Source organism: Zosterops lateralis (genome assembly GCF_965231275.1).
Source record: "Zosterops lateralis genome assembly, chromosome: 2".
NCBI classification, from domain to species: domain Eukaryota; kingdom Metazoa; phylum Chordata; class Aves; order Passeriformes; family Zosteropidae; genus Zosterops; species Zosterops lateralis.
In genome coordinates this window covers 39,772,890-39,797,627 of record NC_139763.1, presented here as the reverse complement: position 1 = coordinate 39,797,627, position 24,738 = coordinate 39,772,890, and the positions used below count along the sequence as shown (strand labels likewise).

Genomic DNA, 24,738 nt, shown 5'->3' with positions numbered 1-24,738 from the left:
TAGTTTTCTGTAGAAGAAATCAGCTGTTCCAACAACAAAAGTTGTTCATGCATCTCTGTTGTATGCAGATGGTATGTTGATATTTCATTCCTGGGGGAGGTCTTCATCAAAATCCAGGATTAACCTTCAGTATCATGCCTGGGCTGAGGTGCTGGAATCCCTCTCCCACCTATTGCTGTAGACAAACAATGACTTGGCTGTTCTTGTACAAGCCTTCTTTAGACTAACAAACATTACTAGTGTTGAGTTCAGCATGAGAGCTGGCAGCCACTCACCCATCTGCCAGTCTTGTGTAGTGAGAAGTAATTAAAGCCTTTCTTTTGTTGAAGCTTTGCTGGTACAGTGAGGAGTACCAGATTCTTGAGGCCAGAGTTGGAATGCCTGAGGAAGAACGTGTTGCAGGAATGCCATGGGGCCTCCAGGCTGCAAGAAAGGGAGCCTTGGCCTGGCTTCTGCTTCTGGGACTGCTCAGAGATTTTGCCCAGTGACTGGTTTTGACACAACTGAGTAAACACAAAATTTAACTTAGATTTTGTGGTCTTGCAGTAAGTACAGTGCGCTAAGTAAAATAATTTTTGAGAGGTTTATATACTTGGGTTTATATACTTGGGTATTACTATTAATCTATGAACATGAAACACTTGTTCAGCATTAAGTTTTAAGTGTCGCCTGAACGAAATAGCATTTTTACCCCTTAAAAATTGAATGTAGCATCTATTTAAAATAGAACTTATGGTTTATCTCAGCTAAAATCAGCTGTTCCACTTCTTGAAGTCTTTCCAGTTCTAAAAAGACCATCCTTTCTGTAGGGGAATGAATAATGGAGGTTAGCTTGTTTCTGTGGGCATTTATTACAGCCATGCAGAACAGTTCCTGGAGAGGTTTTCTATTTCTTATTTAGCAGCAGTGAAAATTGCAATTATTCTATTTACTTGGCTTGCCACTATGGCAGAGAGTAACTCTTTGGACTGTGAGGAGGAAATGTTTATTTTCTCTGGCTGCTCCTTGCATATGCTGCTCCAATTATAATTAAATATGAATATTTACTGATAAAATGGGGCATTTCACAAGTTTGGCTAAATTGATTTTTTAAATCCATGATACAGGCAAAGGCAACCCATCTTGTGTTTTGTGTAATGCTATTCATTATACAGAACTAATAGACAGTGTAGCAAATCAATAAAATATCACCATACATGTCAGATGAACATTAGGGCTGTAAATTCTTCATCAGGAAGAATCTGTAGAGGAAAAAGGGAAACAAAAAGCTAGATCAAAAGCGATGTGGGGAATTAATGTGTAGAAGATGAAAGGGAAGGAAGCGAACAATAGGGTTGATGTAAGTGGAGGATTAGGTAAAGCAGAAACAATCATTTTTTATGGAACAGATGAAAATAAATTGAGAATAATTGTTATGGGAGGTGCAAGTGGTGGCAAGTTGAAAATGACATGTATTTAATGGCCTGATGAAAACTAGGGCTTGTTCATGAATTGTGCCTATGATTCATTTCCAAGGAGTAGCTTTCTAATACTTGTAGTATCGAGTGTTGTTCTATCTGTGGCATTCACACAAGCTTATTGGATTCTTTTGAAAGTTAAAATACTGTGCTAGCATAATTCAACATTATTTAGCTCCAGATAACAATTTCATTTAAAATATTTGAAATCAAGAAAACCTTCCATTCACATCTGCTGACTCTGTGTAGACAATGCTAGGTTAACTGGCTTGCTTAAAGAAGTGTTTACAGACACAGTTCATTACTTGGTTCTGCAACTTAATTCTGAAAGTTCCTAGAATACAGGATAAACTGAAATTATTATTGGGGCAAAATTTTACCTGTTTATAAGCACACTAAATGCTGTTAATAATGTCTTGGGAATAAGGAAGGCCTGTTTTCCAAAACTGCATTAGGCTGGTGTACGGTTGTTATGAGCAGTACTTTGAGAATAATCAGAACCTGATGTTCTTGTGTTGCCCCGCTGTCCTCTGCTGTATCCCCACTCCATGCAGAAGGCAAAGGAGCCAGGCTCTTAGATCTCAGGGTCATCCCATTCTCTCACAGAGCAGCAGTAGTTCTGTAAACTATCAGTGTCCTTGTGCTCAGGAAGGACCACCAAGAAAAATCTGAAGGGATAGTGCTATCTTCTTTCTTGAGTCTTTTCCCCACAACTAGTAGGGAAACCCTGAGTAGAGGGTGGAGGAGGCATTCATTTGTTCTTGAGGGAAATTTGTTGTTCATTGGCTTAAAAGATTCTTCCTGGAGAATTCTAATTTTTTCCCCACGATTCTGCCATACTACTCACATCAGTCAAGAGCTATGATGATTATACCTGTAGGAGATTTTGGAACTTTCTATTCCTGACTGTCCTTTGTTTGCCCAAAGTTCATCTATAAGTCAAGGCACTGGACATGGTAGTGCCAGAGGGGAAGCAAGTGTGATGTTGTGATATTCTGTCACTAATAATTGGGAGGCTGTCTCTTTCAACGTTTTGCTGTTTTTCATAGCAGTGTATTCAAGCTCACTTCAGTCCTTATTGCTCTGTCTCTGCTGTTTTCAATTCCTCACCACCTTTTGAATAATGAGGCCTTGAATTACAGACACATGATGGTACCAAGGTCTTTATAGCCCTCTCCCTACCACTTATGATCTGTTTGATTTTTCTCATGTGTGAAGTTTGCTTTGTTAAGATGATTTTCTCAGTAGGGCCTCTGTATAGACAGGGACTATGATTTCCCTGCTCTGAAATTGTGTCCCTTGCCTTTTTGACCTTGTTATACAGTAGTTATTTTATTGAATCCAAAATTCATTTTTCATTTGCAGGTGTTTTCTTTTAATGTTACTGAACATTTTCCTCAAAGTTTGCAATTTGCTTTTGGAATTTTTTTAAAAAAAGTTTTTCAGCTTTTAAACAGTTTTTGTCTTCTACTTAATTTTTTTCATTTTGCCTGCTATTTGCAGTATATTATATTTCCTGCTGATATACTTGCATATAACCTTTCACGCTATTAAGAAATATTAGGAAGGTCTTTTTGCTTTATTTCATTGACAATTTCCAGCTATATTGATTCTCTGGATTTTAGGTGCAGCCTTCTGAAGGCCTGGATCTCAAAGAATGCCTTGTGCAGTTATATTTTCTCTTATTTTCTAGGTTAAAGCTTGTACGGGGCAAAATCTTTTATGTGATCTGTTCAGTCTCTGTGGTGCTTTCAACTATTTGCTGTTATAATGTCAAAGTTAAATCTTGTTTCTTAGCAGGAATGAGTTTCTCACTTCTTGAAATAAATTGAGATCAGTTGATTTCTCCCCCATATCCTGGTAAACCGTAATTGCTTCTACACTGTGTGGATACTGTCCTTGAGTAGAAGAGGTGAGTGATTTGGACTGACTTATCCCCTTCAAAGCAGGGATGCCCCTGGCAAAGGTTAGTGTGAAAAGGGAGAAAAATCAGTTCAGAATCATTGCATTCCTTGCATTGAGCTCTTCTCCAGTCTTCTAAGAGAAGGAGGACTTTCTCTTATAGAGATTTTCTTGATTCTTTCATCCCTGAATGGAACATCTGTGTTCTTGTGCGAGGACCACTTTAAATGGCTGGGATAGTGGAGTCTGTAAGGCTGTACAAGGGTCCCCATCTCTTACACAGGATATTTTCTGCAATGTGTTAGAGCCCAGGCAGATTACTGGGCTCAGGAATTGGACCCTCATTTAAAAGCGCTGGAAGAAAGTGGGAAATTGTTGTGACTTCTAGGACTTCAAATATGAAAGTGTGGGGATCCACAGATAAACCTTCCACATTTTCCCATCTCACGGATGTTTTACAGCTACACTGGAGAATATGAAATGATGGCTGCTAGAATGAAAGATTCTGTCTTCTGTCTTCTAAGTTTTTAAAAAAAGTTCATAGAAAATCCGGTTAAGAAATGTTAATGGACTTTCTGGAAGGTTCCAGAATGTTTTTAGAGATAGCACCATAGTACAATTCTATGAAAGATAAGCTTTTTATGACAAAAATAAAAAAAAACCCAAAACAACAACAACAAAAAAACCCCAAAACAAACAAACAAACCAACCAACCAAGAACCTCCCCCCCAAAAAAAACCCCCACCAAAAAACCCCCTAAAAAACTCCACAAAAACCTAAAAAGAAAGGGAAAAAAAATCTATACGTTTCCCATGGTATTTAAACCAGCAAAGGCAACTGTAGTGTCAGGATGCCCCTTCTGTTGCTGCCTGAGAAGCAGATTGTTAGGTATTTTCTGTGCTTTTTCTTCCAGTCTGACATCTAATTGATATCTAAATCGTATCTCCATAATATCAGTGTTGTAGTAAATATGCTGCTTAATGTGTGGTGATTGAATGTTTTATTTTGGACAGTGTAAAACTCGCTCTGTTCTTTTTGACAGCTGTTTAAAAGACATGTATTTTTGATTTGTCCAAAGTTTGAATATTTATAGGCGATTAAAATAAAGAGGTTGTTTAGCAGGTGCTGACTGCAATTTGTAGCTGCAGTATCATAATCACTTCATGAGGTTTCTCTGTTAAGGAAATTGTCTTTGTTTAATGCTAAAGGATGTAGGTAATCTGTCTCTAATGCCAAATTATTTCAGGGTGTGCACTTCACTTTTTCCCCTACATTTACGTAGATCGGAAAACTGAATGTTCCAAACAACTTGTGGAACAGTTTCCATATCAACTTTTATGTACTAAAAATGTAATTAAAATTGTTCAACCTAAAACATAAAAAGGAACCTAAATTTAATTTATATGGCTTTTCAAAAGAAAATTGTTTCTCATTTAAGTGGTTTTGTTAGCATGGTGAATTTGAATTTACCCCAGTAAAAGTCAGTGGCAAGTCACTGTTGCCTATTTAAATGTAAGTAGCTGGAACCATGAGGAAATACTGAATTTGAAGAGGTATCTATTCACACACATTACTTTTATGCCTTTTGAGTGAATTCATGGTAATCAGTTTGTTAACATAAACAGTGCAATCCCATTAACTTCTAAGGTAAATAGCATTAGATGCAAACATCTTTTTTACATTGCTACATGACTGGATTTGTTCTGCATATGGAAACACTTTAAAACTTTTTTGCATTTCCTCTTTTGTGTAAGTGGCTTATGACTCGTGATAGCTCATCTTTTACCTGCTGTGTCAGCTTTGCATCCTTATCCCCTGTGCACTGGCCTGTGTTCTTCCCTTTTCTATTTATCACTGACACATCTGGAGTGATGACATTCTTATTCCCTATTCTGCGCTTATTTTAAAGCTAGAGGAGGGGTTTCTAAGGAGGGAATATGCTTACTTACTGCTACTACTAATTCCTTACAGTTCTTTCTTTTCCCTGCGAGATGACTGGTGTGTTTTGATAAAAATGAATATTTTTGTCTTGATATTGGTCAAATATGCCAAGAGAGAGATTCAAGTGTGTGGTTGGGGAGCAGGAAATGATGGAATGGATTTGGTAAGGATTTCATGATACTTTTACTTCTCACCAGCTTCTGAAAAGTTATCAGATAACACCACTTGCTTTGGTTTTAAAGTCATTAAGCCTTGAAAGTAACAAAACAATGGAAATAGATTTATAGGTATTTTTATTGCATCTAGACTCTTCTTCCTCAATGCTTATTTTTAATTCTAAAATGAAAGTCCACTTATATCTCCTGGCTCAAAGAAAAAGTCTTCTATAAATACTTTTTCTTATAGGTGAGAAACATTACAGCTAGTCTAGCTATTACAATTTTATTGTTTACCTTAATCCAGATGCTTGGTAGAGTATACAGAAGTGATCTTTTGGCTATTTGATCAAAGGACATTGCAGATAAGATCAAAAGAGATTTGGCTTTTGAAAGAATCAGGTTTGTTTCTATGATATGCTTATTGTTCTGAACCATGTGGGGCAGTTTGGGGAAGATATGCAACAGCAAATATTTTGCATGTGAAGCTTTTAGTTGAAGTGGTGAATAACCTTGGACTGGGTATGTCCAAAGGACTGGTGCTGACCTAGAGCCTGTTGTGACAGCTGAGAGCAGCAGGTTGGAACTGCTGGATGAAATCCATATCCAGTTGCCCACTGTACTTTCTTCTTGTCACTACACAATGTCAAATCGAAGACATTTTTTCTTTTATTTTTTTTTTTTAACTGTTGGTTATTCTAGCTGTTTACTAATTCAAAGAGAATATGCCATGGTAGTACAATAGGAAAAGTAATTTAAATCAATGGCAGACTGTGTCCAGTCTGAGCATCCACCCTACATAACTAGGCCGAGGTGGAATACAACTTCCAAATATAATAAAGGGGTGCTTTTCTTTCTCACTAGCTGTTCTAGTGCCTGCCAATTTTGTTGGATCTCTGTATCAAGTTGTAAATTGTGTGTGAAATAAAACACTTCTCAGTTGATGGATACGATCCTCATGATTACAAATACTCTTCAGATTGCTGTGGTATATTTTGTTTAGATCAGACATGGAAGTCTACCTAATGCATAATGTTCACTTCAGAAAGGAGACAGAAGGAAGGCTAGTAGGAACTGGTTTTTGATATCTGGTTAGTGGTACTGAGAGTTCCTCACTGGCCAGTATTAATTCCCACCCCTCTCCTAATTATGAAAACAAAAAATAGAACTTGAGACTTACACGTGACTTGTCAGCAGCACCTTGGCAATCAATGCAGTAACTCATTCATTCTTGACTCTAAGCTTGAGATCCAGCTTCTGGTGATACAGTCTATTAAAAAAAAAACCAGTAAAATCTGTCTTAGCTTACATATCCTTATTTTCAGCTTTTACTGAATCAAATGAATATTCACTAAATGAATATATGTATTAGGTGAATACTTAAAAAGAAAGAAATATATTCCAAAATGTTTTTTTTATAAAAGGGTAGCTTGAGGATTAGTCTGTTGTGTTTTGTAGTGGCACTTTGGTATGATAATGTCATCCTACTCTTTGAGAATTTATACTGTCAAGTGGGATAGGGCTTGGGATCTCTGTGTGCCTCTGAAGTGAAAATATAGAAACTCAGCAGCTCAAGTCATTTTGGAATCAGGCTTGCTTAATGATTTCAGTATGTAGACATGAATCATGACTCAATAGCTACTAAACCAGCTCTGTCTACCTTATCACAATTGATTAAGTTGAGTGTAATTGAGTGTTTTTTAGCTCCCAGCATAATACTCCTAGTCTCCCAGGTCTTGTCATTAGTCCCATGCTAAACCCCAATTCAAGATAGAAAACAAGAATATCCTCAACAGATTATCCTATCAAACAAGGTAAGCTGAGTGCAATGCAGCTTTCGAAGTGACCAGTGTGCACGTGATAGCAATACTGTTTGAACCACCAATTTTTCATCCAGGAGCAATATCTGTAGCCAGGTTGGAGTGTATTTAGCTGAGCAGAGCCAGGGCATTTGTCTCTGTAGAGCAAAGTGAAAAGGAAAGCGAGTCATGTTCTTTCTTCTTTTCCACACCGATCCAATAACAATAGACACCGATATTCCCAAAACCTGTACAGCTGTACTTTCTGTGTCTGAAGCCGTTGCCAGCAGATGTCAATTATTTTATTTTATTGATTTTTTTTAACTTTTGCCCCCCACCCCTTTTTGTAGCTGTAGTGGGCTCAGGCAGGTTTCAAGTAAGAGATGTCATTTTAATAATGACTTTGCAAGGAAAACTGAAGGAGTAAAACAAAGCATTTGCTGCAGTGAAGTGTTTTTGTTGCTCACAGCCTCTCTACTAGGTTTTGCAGAGAGGATCACTTCCCTGGTGAATGCTCGAAGAAAGCCCTTGCTGATTAGAGGTGATGAAGGCCATCACTTCTCCCTTTCCTTTTGTTTTGATTCTGTTGTTGTTAAGCTGAGGAGTTGATGCCTGTTGTGTGCTCTTTTCCTTGGTCTCTCTGCTGGCATGCTCCCATTTTTAAAGTGAGATCTACCAAAGCAGCTAATGGTAATTTGCATCTATAAGTGCTACTTTAAAGAAAAGAGAGATAATTTCAATGTGTGCACATGTGTTTGATTTATTCTAGTGGTTATATGCTATTTGCTGCTCTTGTGATTGAGGACTGCCCATTCTGTGAATGTGCTGCTTAATACTTTGAAAACTTGAAAGTTATGATGGCACCCCACACAATGTCAAAATGTGCATTTGAAGTAAAAGCCCAGCAATTCAGCTCATCTGGTCTTGTTCATAGCAGGTAAAAGGCTGCCTTGATGACACTTAGAGCAAATGAATTTCTCTCCTGCAGTCATGCACTGAATAAATTGCTTGATCTAGTTCGGTACAAAAGGACATGATCTATAAATAGTTAACAGAGCTTTCTTCAGGACAAGTGATCTATAGACTGGAACTCTCTCTTGGGGTCTTTTAAAAAAGTAAGTGCTGATATGAACAAAAGGAAAGTTTGTTTTAAAAAAAAGCGCCTTTTTAATGAGATTGAAACTCACATACTTTAACTTCCTTTTGAAAGCATCTGGCTAACCACTTCAAAAGTCCAAAAGGCTAACCTTACAGTCACTTGAAGAAAAGAAAAAAGGTCAATCTGCTAATCTGATGTGAATATATTGTCAATAACTGAAAATACAAGATAAAACAGCTGGTTAATTTGAGTCAAAGAAATTGCTGTCATATAAGCATCAGTGAATTCAATTTTTACAGTTTTAAGCTTAAAGAAACTTCTTTTTATGACATTTTTATACATTTGTCAATATACCACATTGTTGGCCACAGGGTCTCTCTCTGTCCTATATGCTCTTTCGTGCACTTTTTTTGGCAACTAATATTGCAGGATTTTAGACCATTGGTATTTGTGATAAGCAAAACTTCTGAGACATTTAAGTGTGCTAAAGGAAGTGTCCATCTACCAAATTTCATCATGTAGCATTTTAAGAAGGAAGAAAAATTCTATAAAATCATAGACTCGTTGAGGTTGAAAAATATCTCCATCAAAGAGTCCAACCTTTAATTGAACACACCTTTTCAGCTAAATCACAGCAGAAAGCCAGCTTTTCCAGGAGAATGCTGTGGGAGACAGTACCAAAGGCTTTACTGAAGTCCAGATAGGCAGTATTCACACCCTGGCCCTCACCCACTAGTTGAGTTACCTGGTCATAAAAGGAGACCAGGCTGGTCAAGCAGGACCTGCCTTTCCTTAACCCATGCTGGCTGGTCCTGACCCCCAGTTGTCCTTTCCATGCTGTGTGATTGCATTCAAGACAATCTGTCTTGACATAACCTTCCCTAGCATCAAGGTCAGGTTGACAGGTCTGTAGTTGCCCAAATCCTCCTTCTGACCCTTCTGTAAATGAGTGTCACGTTGGCCAACTTCCAGTCACCTGGGACCACCTCAGTTAACCAGGGCTGATGATAAATGGTTGAGAGTGGCTTGGTGAGCTCTTCCACCAGCTCCCTCAGTACCCTTGGATGGACTCTCAGCAGGTCACTGACTGCTTCCTCCTGGATTGCAGGGGCTCTGTTCTGCTCCCTGTCCCTGACTACCAGCTCAAGGGCTGGTTGTCCTGAGGAAAACCAGTCCTTCTGTGAAAGACTGAGGCAAAGAAGCTATTAAGTACCTCAGCCTTTTCCTCAGCCTTGGTTACAATGTTCCCCTTAGCATCCAATAAAGGATGGAGATTTTCCTTGGCCTTCCTTTTTGTTGTTAATGTATTTATAAAAACACTTTTTATTATATTTCACAGCAGTGGCCAGATTGAGTTCTAGCTGAGCTTTCGCCTTTCTAATTTTCTCTCTACATGATTCTTGTACTCTTCCTGAGTTTGCTGCCCCTTTTTCCAAAGGTCAAAAACTCTCATTTTTTCCCCCTGAGTTCCAGCAAAAGCTCCTTGTTCAGCCAGGCTGATCTTCTTCCCTGCCAGCTTGTCTTTCAGTGCATGGTGATGGCCTGCTCCCGCACCTTTAAAATTTCCATCTTAAAAGTATGTCCAGCCTTTCTGGACCCTTTGTTAATAAAGGTGGTTTCCCAAGAGACTCTGAATCATTAAGTTCTCTTTCACTGAGTTGAGAGAAGTCATCTTGAAAGTGCTCTGTATGGATTTTCCTGCCTGTATGACCTGTGCATGTAAAGTTGGGGTTTTAGTGGCAGTATGCGTGCAGGCCAGGATGGTGATGGTGACAAAGGGGCAGGCACGGGTTGCTGGTGTGGATGTCAGTCTTGTCAGTGTCTCCAGGACAGATCTAGCACCAGCAAGCACAGTGTGTGCACATATAACTGGGCAGAGCTAAGAAGCAGAGATGTGACTGTGAGTGCTTGGAGGCCAGAAGGACCCTTAACTGGAGAGGAGAGGAGAGGAGAGGAGAGGAGAGGAGAGGAGAGGAGAGGAGAGGAGAGGAGAGGAGAGGAGAGGAGAGGAGAGGAGAGGAGAGGAGAGGAGAGGAGAGGAGAGGAGACCATCTATTTAGAAATTTGCCATTGTTTTTTGGGAGAGAAATTCTGTGTTTACAGAGAAAGAGAAAGCTAACTTTTCCTAAGTCCAAACTAGGAAATCACTTGAGCATGTGAAGGCCATTGGCTTGATCAATTAAAAAAAAATTAAAATAGCATAGTACAGTCCTCTCATCTAGGTGAGGAAGTAGACCAAGACTTCTCTAAACAGCTGAAGGAAATCTATGTCACAGGATGTGCTGGTCATGGGGGTCCTGACATCTTCTGGAAGGACACCATATGGGATGGATGGTGGAAGGTTTCTGAACGGTGTTTGGGATAACTATTTGATACTGGTATTGGATGGGTAAACTGATGTTGACACACCCAGATCCAAGGAGGAACTGGTTGAAGAGGTGATACCAAAGATAGTCTTGGCTGTGACAACCATGAAACAAATGACTGTTGTTTAGGATCCTGAAGAAATGAAGAAAGATTAGCAAGGTACAGATCCTGGACACCAGGCTAGTGGATGTCAATGTATTCTTTATTTATGCAGGGTGCTGCACTTGTGTTGGGACAACTTCAGGTATCAGTACAGGCTGGGGGATAAATGGATTGAAAGCAGCCATGCTAAGAAGGATTTAGGGGTGCTGCTGGATGAGAGGATTCATGGGAGCCAATAGTATTGTGAGCTGCATCAAAAACAGCATGACCAACCAGCAGGTCGAGGAGGGTGATGCTGTCTCTCTGCTCTAGTGAGATCCCACCTGAAGTGGCATCAACCTGACAGACTTGTTTGATAAATTGACAGGATTCGTGGTCTATGGGAGAGCAGTGAGTGTCATTTACCTGGGCTTTAACAAGTCTTTCGGCATGATCTCACCCAACAAGATAAAAAGCCAGTTGGGTGGTCAGACTCAGTGGGCCATGGTTAATGGGTTGTACTCTTCTTGGAGGTCACTAATGGAGTGCAAGGGTCTGTATTGTGACCAGTCTTGTTCAACAACCACATCAATACCTGGAGGCAGCAGTGGGAGTGCACAGTCCTAAGATCTACAGAAGGCAGAATTGGAGAAAAAGCTCAATGCCGTCAAGGGCAATGCTGCCACCCAGTGGGACCTAGGCAGGCAAGAGCAATGGGCTAACGGGAACTTTGTAAAACTGACCAAAGTCAATGCCTGTCTTGTAGACGCAGTATTTGATGTGGTCTGAGTTTTGAGCAGAAGGGTCTAATGACCTCCTTCTATCTGCAGACTACACCTCTGTTAACAGAGCACAGAGCATTGATAGCAACTTTTGGTGCCAGGGCATCCTGCTGACTCAATCACGTCCTGCTGATGTGTCTGCCCACATCTTCAAGTTCTTCTCCACAGAGCTTCTCCCTAGCCACTCAGGTTGCAATGTATCTTTGTGATAAGTTCATCCTTCTCACATGTTGGACTTAAAAATGAATCTTGAATTTCACAAAGTTTTCATTAGCCCCTTCCTCTTGCCTGTCTAAACCCCCCTGGGTGGCAGCAGCTCTGCTTGTAAATGTTTAATCCGATTTTGTGCCATCTGTAAACTTGACAAGACTATACTGTCACCTCTTCCAGGACATGATCCTGGAAAATGTCAAACACTTTGAGAGTAAACAGACCCTGGGTCACTAGCAAATACAGTCCAAAGAACAGCAGATAAAGCATATACAAAAAGGAGAAGGAGCTTAACTAATAAGAACTGGCCACATGGGAAATCTAACTGGGTTTCTTTGCATTTATGCATAATTCATTTGCCTTTATGAATGACAGCATGGGAAGTGCTATTTAGTTGCTGCTATTTCCTAGTGTGGCAAATATGACTCTGATTTTGTTCAAGGTTCTTAAAGATAGTGTAGGGAAGTTAGAGCAAGTTGTATAAGAAGACCCAATAGTTTCAAGACAACTCTGCAAATTGCCACGTGTTCTTCTTACAGGCTCCAGGTAGCCAGTAATTTTCATGATAAGGAAGTGTATTGTGGTTATTTGCTACTGGAATACATAGATGCAAGATAGTGTTTGAACTCTTTTGCTGACTGTGAAATTTTTTTTCATATTAAAAACTAGCAAAATATTTTACAAAATGCCTAGAGTTTCATGCATCATGCTTCTAAAGGAAGTCTTGGCCCCACCAGCCCCATAAAGACTTTCCTCATATTCTTGAGGTGGCATGAGACTGCAAAAGGTAGGGCATGATAGTTTCGAAAAAGGACAGTTTTCACTTGACTTTTCCATTTCCATGTCCTTCTCCATTGGCTGGACAGTAGAGTAGATGAGAGTTCGGTGCGTTTTGTGAAAAGTGTTTGGGAACCAAAAGCTGCTTCATCCTTCTTAATTTGGCTTAGTCTGAGATCACTGCAGACTGTTACTGAGTGTTGCTGCCTATGGCTGGACCTTCTATAGCCACAATGTGCTACAAGTTCTCTGGTCACCCCCTCTTCTGCACAAGAAGCAATACCTATCCTTTACCTGATTTGTAAAAATGTGAAGACTGTCCTTGCTGTTTTGGCTTGGATGCTGTGGTTAGCAGTGACGGAGGTAAGGAGTTTTCTGCTTGAGACAGTTACTTTTTCCACAGAAGAGGAGAGCTTTATGTGGGTTTGAACAAAATCCTCAAACATATAAGCTGCCTCACGTTTACAAGAGTTATACTTGTTATTGTTCCTTCCTTGCAAGAATGGTTTTAAGGTTCACTTTGCAGAGCTCTTGCTGCCCACTGGATGTGCCTTAGATTAATGCTAGTTGAAGGGAGTGACAGCTATGACAGTGCATATTCATATATACCCTGTGAAGAGTACTGTCTGTTTTCCTGAAAAGTACATCTTCATGGGCAGCTGTCTTGATCAGAGAAAGACTTCAGCAGGTCTGCAGAGGATGATTTTTCATTTTGTAGATCTGATTGATTAGAGACTGCTATTGCTTCCATTATAGCAAGAGGTAGAATTAAGGGCTGTAAGTACTATGGCTACGGGTGGCATAGCCAAGTAGTTAGGGCCAGGACTCTTGAGTTAAGCACCATGCTGAGAGGCAGAATTGAAACTATGGGATTAAATCTGCAGATTTAAGTTAGTCAGACTCAAGGCTGGCATGAGGAACTTCAGGCATAATGTTTTGAAGCATCAGGCAGGAAACAAATGCTTCAGCTGCCCTCTAGTCTCCTGGAAAACCACCTTCATTTCCAGGAGAAAAGAAGTGACATGTGCCAGATGTACGCGAGACTCTGCATTAGTAAATTAACAGGGCTATAACACTCAGGCTTGTGCTGCCTTCTTTAATTGCCTGACATGCACACGGAATGCCAAATTATGTTCTCTAAAGGAAATTGAATGCAGATTATGCTTTGCAGCTCTTTGCACTATTGGTTAGGTGGTACCTATCATGCTGAACATCAGGAACTCAGTCCACAAGAGGTGAAGGGGCTGCTACTTGTGTAGTTCAGGTGCATGCCAGTGAAAGTCTGCAAAGTTGTGACAGTGGGGTAAGCTGTTGACCTTTTTCTAGCATTGTGTCTTGGACTTGTCACTCTTCTTTCTGAGACCTCATTTACAGTAGCTTTTGAATTGGAAATAATTGTAAAGGACTGTGGCTGCTTTTATCTTTTATGTCCTCACATAGGGACAAACCTTTTAAAAACGGAATAATTCACCACCACTATGCCACGTGGGCGTAGTGTAGCAATGCAATCATAATTACTGTAGATGCACACACACACACACACGTGTGTACTTGGAACTGAGTAGTTAAGGATAAAGCTAGACTATATAGGTGTGGTGTAAAGCACAATGTGACCTACTGCAGGAGTGAATTGACTGGGATCTTCTCCCTGCAGTTCAAGTGTTAGCATCCATTGAATGGTGATTTGTTCTTGGCTGTCTTAGGAGCACAGAAACAAAGTAAGATGGGAAGTAGTCAATGGAATGTAATTAGTTAATCCCCATGTCCCCCTTCACACCTTAAAACCCCAAGCCTAAAGCAAAAAGGTCCTGGGTTTATGGCAGTATTTATAAGGTTCATTTATGATATCCATTGCTAGAGGAGGAATGAAGGCAAATGCAAACTTCTTACAAGTTCTCCTATCGTCTTCTCTCTTTCCCTATTTCTACCTGCTAGCCTTGCTAGGCTGTTGAGCTGCAGAAAAAAAGGTTTGCTCTATTAGATAAAGTATTGGTTTGATTTGAATCCCCATCTAGTTTTTGGCACACTGTGTCCTGTCTTCCCCTTCACTCCTGCCTTTTCCCTCATTTGTAGTAAAAGTAACATGATCACTGCATGGTAAATATCTTATCCTCATTCCTTGTTCATTTTCTCTGATGTCTTGACATCCTGTCTTTGTCATCCTACCTATCAGGGCATAGCCAAATTTCCTTGGGATTCTCTTGGCTTTACATCATCACTTGGTTGCACGTGGTGCTAATAACACAAAGGTGGTGGGGTCGACCCCTGTATAGACCAGTAACTTTAAGAGTTGAACTCAATGATTCTTGTGGATCCCTTCCAACTAGGAATATTCTGTGATTTCTGTGATCTTCCCCAGTTGCACATACCATGGTGAGCTGCAGGTGAAGGCAGTGAAGACCCTGTAGCTCCATTCTGTGAGAAGGCTGCTGCAGTTTATGGGATAAGCATTAGTGCATGGAACCCTTTCCCATACCCTCTATTCCTTCTTGAATAGAGAAACCATAATAGTGGCAATATATTATCTGCTGGTTTCTCTACTGCCCATAAGCAGCCTACAGTGCCACAGTTTGTTTGGACTTAGCATCTACTTGCTCTCTCCTTTCTAGGTGGTAATCTGGAATCAAGAACGGTGAGACTTGTATAGACCCTGGTGAGGGATTTTGGACAGGTCATTTAACCACTGTGGCACACTTGGTTTATTCCTCTTTTGCTCATCTGTATGGTGACAAAAGAGCTAATGAATAAATTGAGATTGTTGTGGAGGTATTGACTTGCATCCTGCCCCTGGAACACCCTTTGCTAGAACTGTAGATATTAGCTATAGATTTTTTTCCAAGGCTCCATGTAAATCCTACACTGCCACAAGCAGTATGGTGTCTACTTGAAGGTTTTTTTGGTGCCCAGAAGCCTGGTCTTCTTTAGTGCTGTCTCACCTCTATCCCTGGAGACACATGGTAAATGATGTTTTCAGACCCAGACTGCAGTGCAGACAGTCTTTTTCTGGTCTTAGCAATAGCGACAGAACTTTTTAAATAATTGTCTTACTGAAGTTCAGTTGGTAGTCAAAGAGGGTTGAGACAAAGCACTGGATTTGCTTTTCTCCATTTGGAAAGTCTTTTTCAGCTGTTTTTCCTTCTCAATAAAGACAGTATTTGCTGATACATGTTTGCTGAGAGTGGGCTGGGTTCACCAGAGTGTTCCAGCTGCTCTGCAGTGCTCTGGAAATGCAAACCAGCTGCAGGTCTGGTTTAACTCAAGCCAGGTTTGTGGCTGGTTTGTATCACTGGAGCAGTGTAAAGTACCTGAAGCATGCCAGCTAATCTGGCCTGTTGGTGAACCATTATAAATGACTTGTTTGTCTTCTCGTTCTTTACATGTAACTTTATTTATAGTCAAACCCCATAGAAATTGCACGGATTGTATCACTAAGGCCAACTTTGTGTTATAAACTAAAGTCTGTAAAATTGGAGTGTTTTTTAAGCCAGAACTTTTTTCTTCTTAACTGAAATGAATTTATCAAATTACACACTGCTCCTCTGCACTTCTCTGTTATGGATTTCTTTTAAAATGCTGCTTCTTATTATTAGATCAAATAATGATAAGTCTGAGGCCTAAAAGAGTAGTCTTCATAGGTTTTATTTTGCAAAAGGTGTGCTCAGCTTTTATTCTAAATGCATTGATTTTTTTTTTCTAGTTTATTGAGAATGTATGCAATAGTTGTGTCATTATCACTATTGTCTGAAATTTACTGATTAGAAAATACTTTGGGGATTTTGAGAGAGGAAGAAAATTGGTCAACCATGATTTTTCTTCTGTTTATAGTAAATTTTAGAACTGAAATAATAGTTACCTACCTTCAACAGTATGATGAGTGTTCAAAACATGCCATAAATATTAATTACCAATTACATTTGTCCATATGTAATTTTTTTCTTAACCATCTCTTTCTCTAAGGCTCTTGTAATGTTGAATGTGTGATGTCTGTTTTTTAAACAGTATAATACAACAGAAGAATGATAGAAGCATCATTACAGCTATGCCGATCTACACTTTTTTTAGAACCGAGAATTTTTGCTCTTCACCTAAAAATATTTTTGTATAACGAATATGGTATGATTAAAACCCCCTGACTTTCTGGATAAGCATATTGGCATTTAAGTCAGAAATCATATTCCTCTGATCAGCTGTATATTGAAAGAAAATATGTCAGAATTTGCAAAGTTTTTGTAGACTTTGAGGCAAAATGCTGAAGAATTAATTACTGCCTCATATTAATTAAGATAACAATGCAAAGCCCTTCATTAGAAGCATAGGAAAAGTTCTTCCTTGGTCCTTGGAGAGAATATCATATGCAAGCCCTGTTGTGTGGGTTGCAAGGTGTCACTGGAATTTATATGCATTACTTGTCTAATTGCAGTAAATGTAGCATGTCCAGATAGGTTTAAAAGTTGGATGGCTGTTTGTTACTTGCTGGAAATCACTTGAAACCTTGCTACTCAGAGGCAGCTGTTCACAGGTCCTTCACCTCTCCCCAGAGATAGCTGGAAGACTCTGTTGTTGGACCCTGTCTTTTATGGCAGAAGCAGTAAACATGACAGGTTGTTTGGGAGCCATCTGTTTTAAAATGGTTGCTGCTTTGTATGCAGTAATGAACTTGAGATCAGTTTTCTGTCTGTCTTCATAGTAACAGCCTTGTTTGGTGTCACAACAGGTGGAAGTTGATGGGATGAAACTGAATGTGACCAGTGAGTGGAACCTGGCTTCACCCTTGTTGTCTGTCACCATTGATGGCACTCAGAGGACTATACAGGTAATCTCACCAAAGCCTCTTTGGGCATACAAATAATACTGAAAGGTGGGGTCTAAACTTGCTGCATCATAAAAATTATGTGATGTTGTACAAACAGCAGCATGTTTCTACTTTGTGATAAATTCATTCTACTAAAGCTCTGGATGCACTTGAAGTTACTTATCTAGAGTTTTGAATATCTTGCTTTTAACGAGAAGTTCCTTATTTAGGAAGAAGTTTACCCCAGCTTATAGGGTCTCTTTATTTAGTAGCTTGTGAGGAGATAGAATTTCTTAAACATGTAAAAAAGAAGAAATGGTTTACTGCAAAAAAACCAAACAATTAAAAAAACCTGATCAACTGAAACAAAACAAAAAAACCTCCCTCCTAACCTAATTCACAACAAAAACCCACATGGGGATCTACAGTAAAATTAGTCTCGTGTTTGGATTGTGTGATTGTTACACTTTTGGGCCTTGGCAGTTTGAAAGTCACAGGGCAGCACATCTCCCATGTGAGGTGTTTTTAATATACTTATAATAAATATTATTAATTCAATAATTTGGGAAGATAAACAGAAAACATCCCAAACTTACATGACTTACATGACTATAAGAAAAGGGGACTGAAAAAGTTAAAGTGGTCGTATTTTCTTTCCTTCTGAACATTTATGTGTTTGAAACCAACTCTATGCACCAGAGAATGCTTTTCTAAATGTAACCTCAGTCAGAATTTATATATTTGTTGACAAATCATTTATTTACAAATATCTATTGATCCTGGCAATAATGAAAAACAAAACAAAACTTTTTGAAAGTGTTTTCTACATACAACAGTATCTATTTCCTATACGTTTATCAGTAATACAATGGTCAAATTTCTCATCATTTACAATGAAATGTGTGAATTTAGTTTTTTATTTTTACCCCTGGTAAGTTACTCAACTGGAAAGATGATTTTTGCTTTGTCTGAATTTAAAAGACTGCAACTTAAAATAAAAAATTACTTTATCTTTCAAGGTTACTATTGCCTGAGAGTGAAATTTTCATGATATTCCCAAGTAAATTCTGGACTTAAGTTCTGTAGATTTCTTGAGAGGTTTATGCCAGCTTCAAGGAGTGTGTATATCTAAAATAATTTTCTATTTTTAGGTATGTTTTTCTTTTTTACTATTATAACACTGGTCCATTTTGGTGCCGTTTTATAAAGTACATTCCTAATTTTGAACAGGAAAAAAATACCAAGATATGAATCTATAAAACCTGCCTAGGTGAAAAGCATTATATTTAGAATGGATAGCTCTTCACAAGACCTCATTGCAAACTATATTACTGTATGACTGGATATATAACTAATAGTAATAACAGCATTTAGCTAATAATAGTTGAATTGGCCCATAAAATTAGTTTCAAAATTAATGATCATATGATCTGAAGATGCTTTCCTCTGGGAGCTGAGCCAGCAATAGTGTTACTTGCACTCCCTGAGTATGACCGAACCCTATGAAATACTGCAGATCTAGCCACAGCAACATGCTATGAGCTGACTGCATAGTATCTAGCCAACAGAATGTGGAATAAGCACATATGTTGTTTCCTTCTCAGATTTTATCTGCCTTTGCTTTTAGCAAAGAAAATCAGTAGCTTGAGAAGTTATTAATCTTTTAGTGTATATATGTAAATTTATGGGAACCTTAAACTTGACCTCTGACAGTCGCTCACTGGAATCAAAATTGGTTTTTTGGTTATATATTTCTGTAGATTTGCCCCACTGCAAGAACCAAATTAGACAAGTGTATTCCTGTAGGTCAATTTGTCTCCAAAAGCAATTGACCCCTGAGTCTTGAAGTATCTTCTTTCTGCAAAACTTAGCCCTAGAGCTATTTAAGCAACAAATATGGATGAATTGAATAATTCCAGCTGTGCTTTATTAATTTGCAGCCAATCTAATTTTTCTTCATAGTTGGTTTAATTCTTCTAAATTTGCTCAACCAAATACAATTTTTGTGTATGTTTTATTTCTTTGAAGGTTTGATTTATGCACCTTTGGCTCAATCCTGCAGACTGGCCACAATCTAGCAAAGCACTTAAGCATACAAACAGGGAATAAATAATTCTAAAATGTTTTGGTTTGAAATATATTTATGTAAATTATAGTCTAGATATTCAAATTTTTGCATATCTGTTTAAAAATAAGTTATTAAGCATGCTTCTGTATTTTCACTCCTCTGCTAAAGGCTCAATGAGAATTAGAGCAAAGCAGAGCACCAACTCTGCTGCAGAGTTATGAAGGGCCTTTGAGTTTAAAACTCACGTTTTCCAGGACAGTTTCTAGATATGGGACCTGAGTGCCTGAGGAGAAGTATATGCCCTGGTCACAGCCTGTCTAGGGCATACCAGGGCACAACAAGGATGTGTGGCAGCCCCCCTCCTCCTGCTTTTGTTTCCTGTGTGAGGAAGCCCATCTGTGTGCAGCAGATGGGAGCTGCGGAGTGCCTGGCCAGGTCCCCAGATGAGAGTGGGACCAGAACCCTGGGGTATACTGCAGGTCCTGTGGCTGCAGCATAAGGGCTCTGAAATCATTGTGCTGCTTTGGGTTACAGTGAAACCCAGGTGATGTTATACAAAGTGAGGAAGTGGTGAAAACTTGGGATCATTTGAGCAAGAGATTCTGAGCTACAGTCTCCAGGGATGGGGGTGTGGGCAGACCCCATGGCATTTCATGTAGCACTCAGATTTCATTGTGGGATTTTTTGTGATTGTTTTTAGTAGTTCCTCAGTTAATCCCAGTTTCTCAGCATTTTCTCTACTTAGGACTAAATTCTACCTCTCATTCGATGAGGCGGAATTCAACACATCCTGAAGTGTAAGATTTTGTCCACCAAGCAAATTACATTATTTTTTGTACAGAAATGCTTCACCAAAATGGTTTCCCATACTTGCTTCAAAACACGTTAGTGACTCAGAATTTGACTTACACCTAACTATATTATGAATTTGGACTTTGCCGTTGCTGAAAATCAAAGAACTATAGGAATATAGTTACAATACACTTTCCTCAGATTTGAAGGGATTGGGTTTTATTTAATTGCAAATGCATGTTTAAAATACTCGTATATATAAAACAGGATTTGAATATGATATAACCTTTTAGGAAATGTTTAGAATAAAAATAAATGAATAAATGAGGTTCTTAATGATTCCTGTGAAGAGTGATTGGAAAAGTGGAGGTTGATTTGAGTTATAGAAAGGAAAAATAAGAATTCCAGTGGAAACTGGAAGGGAGAATGGTGGCTCAGTATGGTATCCTGGAAAGTAACGACAGCTGGAAGAAAGACAACAGGTATATTTTGGGACAATTAGAGCATTTTTACTTCTCTGTCTCTCCTCCCATATACACGTAAGCTAGATTTCAGTGAGCCCTGTGCCTGCAGAAGTTGTCTATGACCTCTTCTGTCTCCCAGTATGAACTGGGGAGCAGGTGGAAGGAAGAAATAAGCTATCTTTCTTCATAGAGTTTGAACATCTTTTATTCCTCATGGGAACTAGAATCTAAGGGGACCTCAAGATAAATCATGGAGTCTTGCAGATGGGCTTGAACCTAACTGCAGCCCTGTCCTTACTAGCCAGGTTGCAAGTGCATGCCTTCTGATGGGATACTGCACAGGAAGACCAGATATCTGCAGGGTGAGCAGGTTGCTCAAGAGAAAAATGCATCCAGGAGGAGATCCTCAAAGCAACAACTACTTGTGTTTGGGCAAGTTCTCAAAAACCACCCCACTGACCATTCAGATTTCAAGGCTGCTCTATGGCAATGCTGCTTGGACAAGTTTTATGACTGCTTAGTGCTGTTGAATGCTGTCTCTTCATTGATCCCACCATCAAACACTCATCCTTAAATACCTTTTACTTGCTGATAGTTCCCTGTAGCAAAAGGATGCTGAGCCAGAATCATAGAATGGTTTAGTTTGAATTATTTGTCACCGTCTTTGCCAATACTTTTGTACTCTTTAGTTCCATTATATGCATTTAGCCTTTTCATTGCCAAACTGTTGGGCCCACAGCTCTGCTGTCTTGCTGTTATGAAACCTTCTACCCTCTGAAGGTAGTGTAGGAGTTATGCCTGGATCCTGGAAAACTTTTCATGGCTTTTGGTACCTTCAGCAAAGCAATTTTACAATAGCACTGGTGATGCCTCCTTTTTTATATTTCCTAGCTTTCAGAGAATTAGTCCCTGATGAACTGAAGCTCTGTAGGATGTAGCAAGAACGCAGCTGGAAAAGGCCCTGAGCAGTTCAGTATCACTTTGACATTAGTCTTGCTTTGAACAGGGAATATGACTACCTGATTTCCAGAGGTCCCTTCCAGCAAAATTGTTCTGTGTCTGTTGAGCATCCAAAACTCTACAGTAAAGAGGTCTTTATCAGTCACAGCAAGGTGTAATTAAGAGAGTAATGGAGTTGCTAAATAAGAACATGATCCTGTAAAGCTGAAATCATCAGTCTCAGGCTTCAAGTGTTTTTGTGAATGAAATAGATGAAGATTTATCAGGGGAGCTTTCTCTACTTAGTGTTAAAGGGAATTTGGTGATGGCATCACTTATTTTTTAATTTAATTTATTTATTGCATCAACAATTGCAGTAGGAGTAGTATATTCTGCATCCTGGGGTATGACAAATATAAGTGCTTCTCTGATACAGTGTTTCTTTAGATTATTATTTTGGTGTATAATAACAGAAAAAATGAGAATGCTGGTTGTGAAGCCTTTGTTCCAGGGAAATGTCTGACAAGAGAACAAAGCCTTTGTCCAAGTATTCATTTCCTACAACTCTTTAGAGACTTCTTTCATATGTGCAATTTTTTTTACTTTTATAAGAAAAATTACCTTTTTGTCATTTTGCTGTTTTGAGATCTCAGATGTAATCTGTGATAATGATAGGATACATTATATAGGTTTTCACTCTAAAGTATCATTACCTCAGAATACTTATTTTCTTAACCCCTGAAAATGATTTTGGGAAGGTTTAGTGAACAGTGTTCATGACTGCTTGACAGTCCATTTTTTAGTGCTGTGTAATTACTGCACATACTCTGCAGTTGTCCTTCAACCATGATTTCAAAATTAGTCTTCCTGGGTTGTCTCCAGAAGAGGGACTCAGAATGATCTGCAGACATTTGGTTCTCCTATACCCACGTAGCTGTACTTCTGGGTAGAGAAAAGCCAGTGTGAGCCCCAGCACTGAATTTCTGATGGGCCACATTGATTAACCTGTAGCTGACTCCCTGGGGTTTTTTCAGCCTGCTCTAGTTCTGGCTAACCTAGCCAAATCTGGTACAGATTTCTTGTCCATGGTCCAAATGGAGAATATATGAAGGGAATGGGAAATTTAAAGGGAATCAAAGCTCGTGAAACTACACCAGAATAGATAAAAGCACATACCACTACCTTTACTAATTCTTTAATGAAAATTAATATACTTCCTTTTTTTTTTTTTTTTTCATTCAGGAAGGAAATGAGTGAATAGCTGATAGTTCAATCAATTCCTCTGAAATGGGATTAGTTTTATCCTATCTTACTCAAGATGTTAATCAAATCACATTAGTTGTCATGGCCATATTTTTATGGCATGATATGCCATATTTTTTTCCTCTTGGAGCTATACATTTTCAAGACAAACAATATTCAGGATGAATAAGGATTCTGTATGTGTCCAAGGACCAAAGCACTGTGTTCAGTCACTGACAGACATTGTAGTTTTATGATCTCTAAACCCTGAAAGATGAGAAATGATTCTCTTGAACATGGTAACATTCAGAGAGCAAAAGGGAAGGAAGAGGAGGCGGGTATGAGAAAGGACTATGGATCCTGTCAAGAATTTTTATCAGGGCAGTAACAGACATTATCAGATCTGGAGTAATGTGGCAACATTTTGACTGCATCATCCCCCCCTTATAGGAGCAAGATGTATCATGACATGCCAAAACAAGGGTAGAGTTCCAGAAGTTCTAGTCATGTTGTGATTTAATGTAGTAACAGGCAAAAATTTAGAACTTCACAGAGAAGGCTTTTGTGCCTAATTATTGTATTGTTGTAAATCTTGGGTTGAAGTAAATGTCCTTTAGATTAATTCTTTACTAACACCATACAAACAGTATTTCCTGTGGAGGTTTTTTTTGTTGTTGTTGTTTGAGAGGGGTGGGATTGTTTTGTTTGTTTCTTTTCTGTTAGTTTTAAAATGTGCCATCTACTTCTTTGTAGCACCTACCTATTTCAGGGGATTAAAGAAACACATGAACATACTTAGAAGGCACTCTCTGTATATGTAATAGCATACCTGCAGTGGTTTTAAAATAAAAAAAAAAATCTCGGCAAAAAGAAGTAACAAGTAACAGTCACATTAGATATCACATAAAGACATATTGGGAAGGATCTGTGTTTGTGTTTTTCTGTTCATGGGAGGACAGAAATTCCCAAATCATCTACTGCAATTGAATCCCAAGTATTAAGAGATCTCCTAAAAAGTAGTGATATGGTGCCTCAGCCTCTTAGAAACTGCACCTGCACAATTGTCTGTTTGGATTGATGCCCTATAAGCCACTCACCCTGTATTTAACATCTGTATTTGTACTGTTAGGGAACAGATTCCATTTAGCCCCTGGAAGGGGGGCAAGGTAGCTTGCAACAGGTGCCAGGGGAGGCCAGTATTTCAGCATTCTGGCAGGATTCTTTTTAATGGGAAAGACTACTTCAGCACAGTGCTGCTAACATCAGTCTTAGACATCTTTCACAAGTCAAAATGCTCACACACAGCCCTTGATCATCTCTTTTCCCACTGGATGGCTGCTGCCCTTGTAAGAACCTGGGAAATGTGGACATGCCCTGAAGAAGAACAACTCACTGAGGCTTCATTTACTATAAAGTGTGAACTGAAACTGGTAATGGCTAAGGGTAAAGCAGTGCACAAAATCAGGCTAACTTCCCATCTGTAGTTTAATGCTCTAAGGGGAGAAAATGATGGCACCACCAGTAGAGAATGTTAAATTGTGAAAAAATAGGGTGATTCCTGAAGTGGAAAGGCTTGTGAAGGTGAACAAGTCTGAACGTGCAGTGCAATATAGACAGACTCAGGCATACTTCAACTCTTGCTAGTCTAGGATTACATCCCTCAACTGGGATTTTGCACAGTGGAAAGGCAGTGCTGAAATTAAGTTCTGCTTTCTAGAAGGAGATGGAAAAGGAGACTGATAAGGTCAAATCAATGACTCCTTTTTATTGAGAGGATGACCTAAAGATTTCACTTCTACTTCTACTGCCTTTTCCTCCTTTCTGACCCAACCATGGGACTCCAAAGGTAGGAGTGCTTTGTGTGGAAGATG

General features: G+C 39.1%; 1 protein-coding gene across 1 annotated transcript in view; it reads left to right on the top strand.

The window, feature by feature from the left end:
- Positions 1-24,738, top strand: part of PCCA (propionyl-CoA carboxylase subunit alpha) — a 273,215-nt gene that overhangs the window by 185,347 nt on the left and 63,130 nt on the right. The window contains exon 20 of the mRNA XM_083884834.1: positions 17,285-17,383. Within this exon, the coding sequence (XP_083740960.1) occupies positions 17,285-17,383 (99 nt within the window). The remainder of the gene's footprint in view (positions 1-17,284; positions 17,384-24,738) is intronic.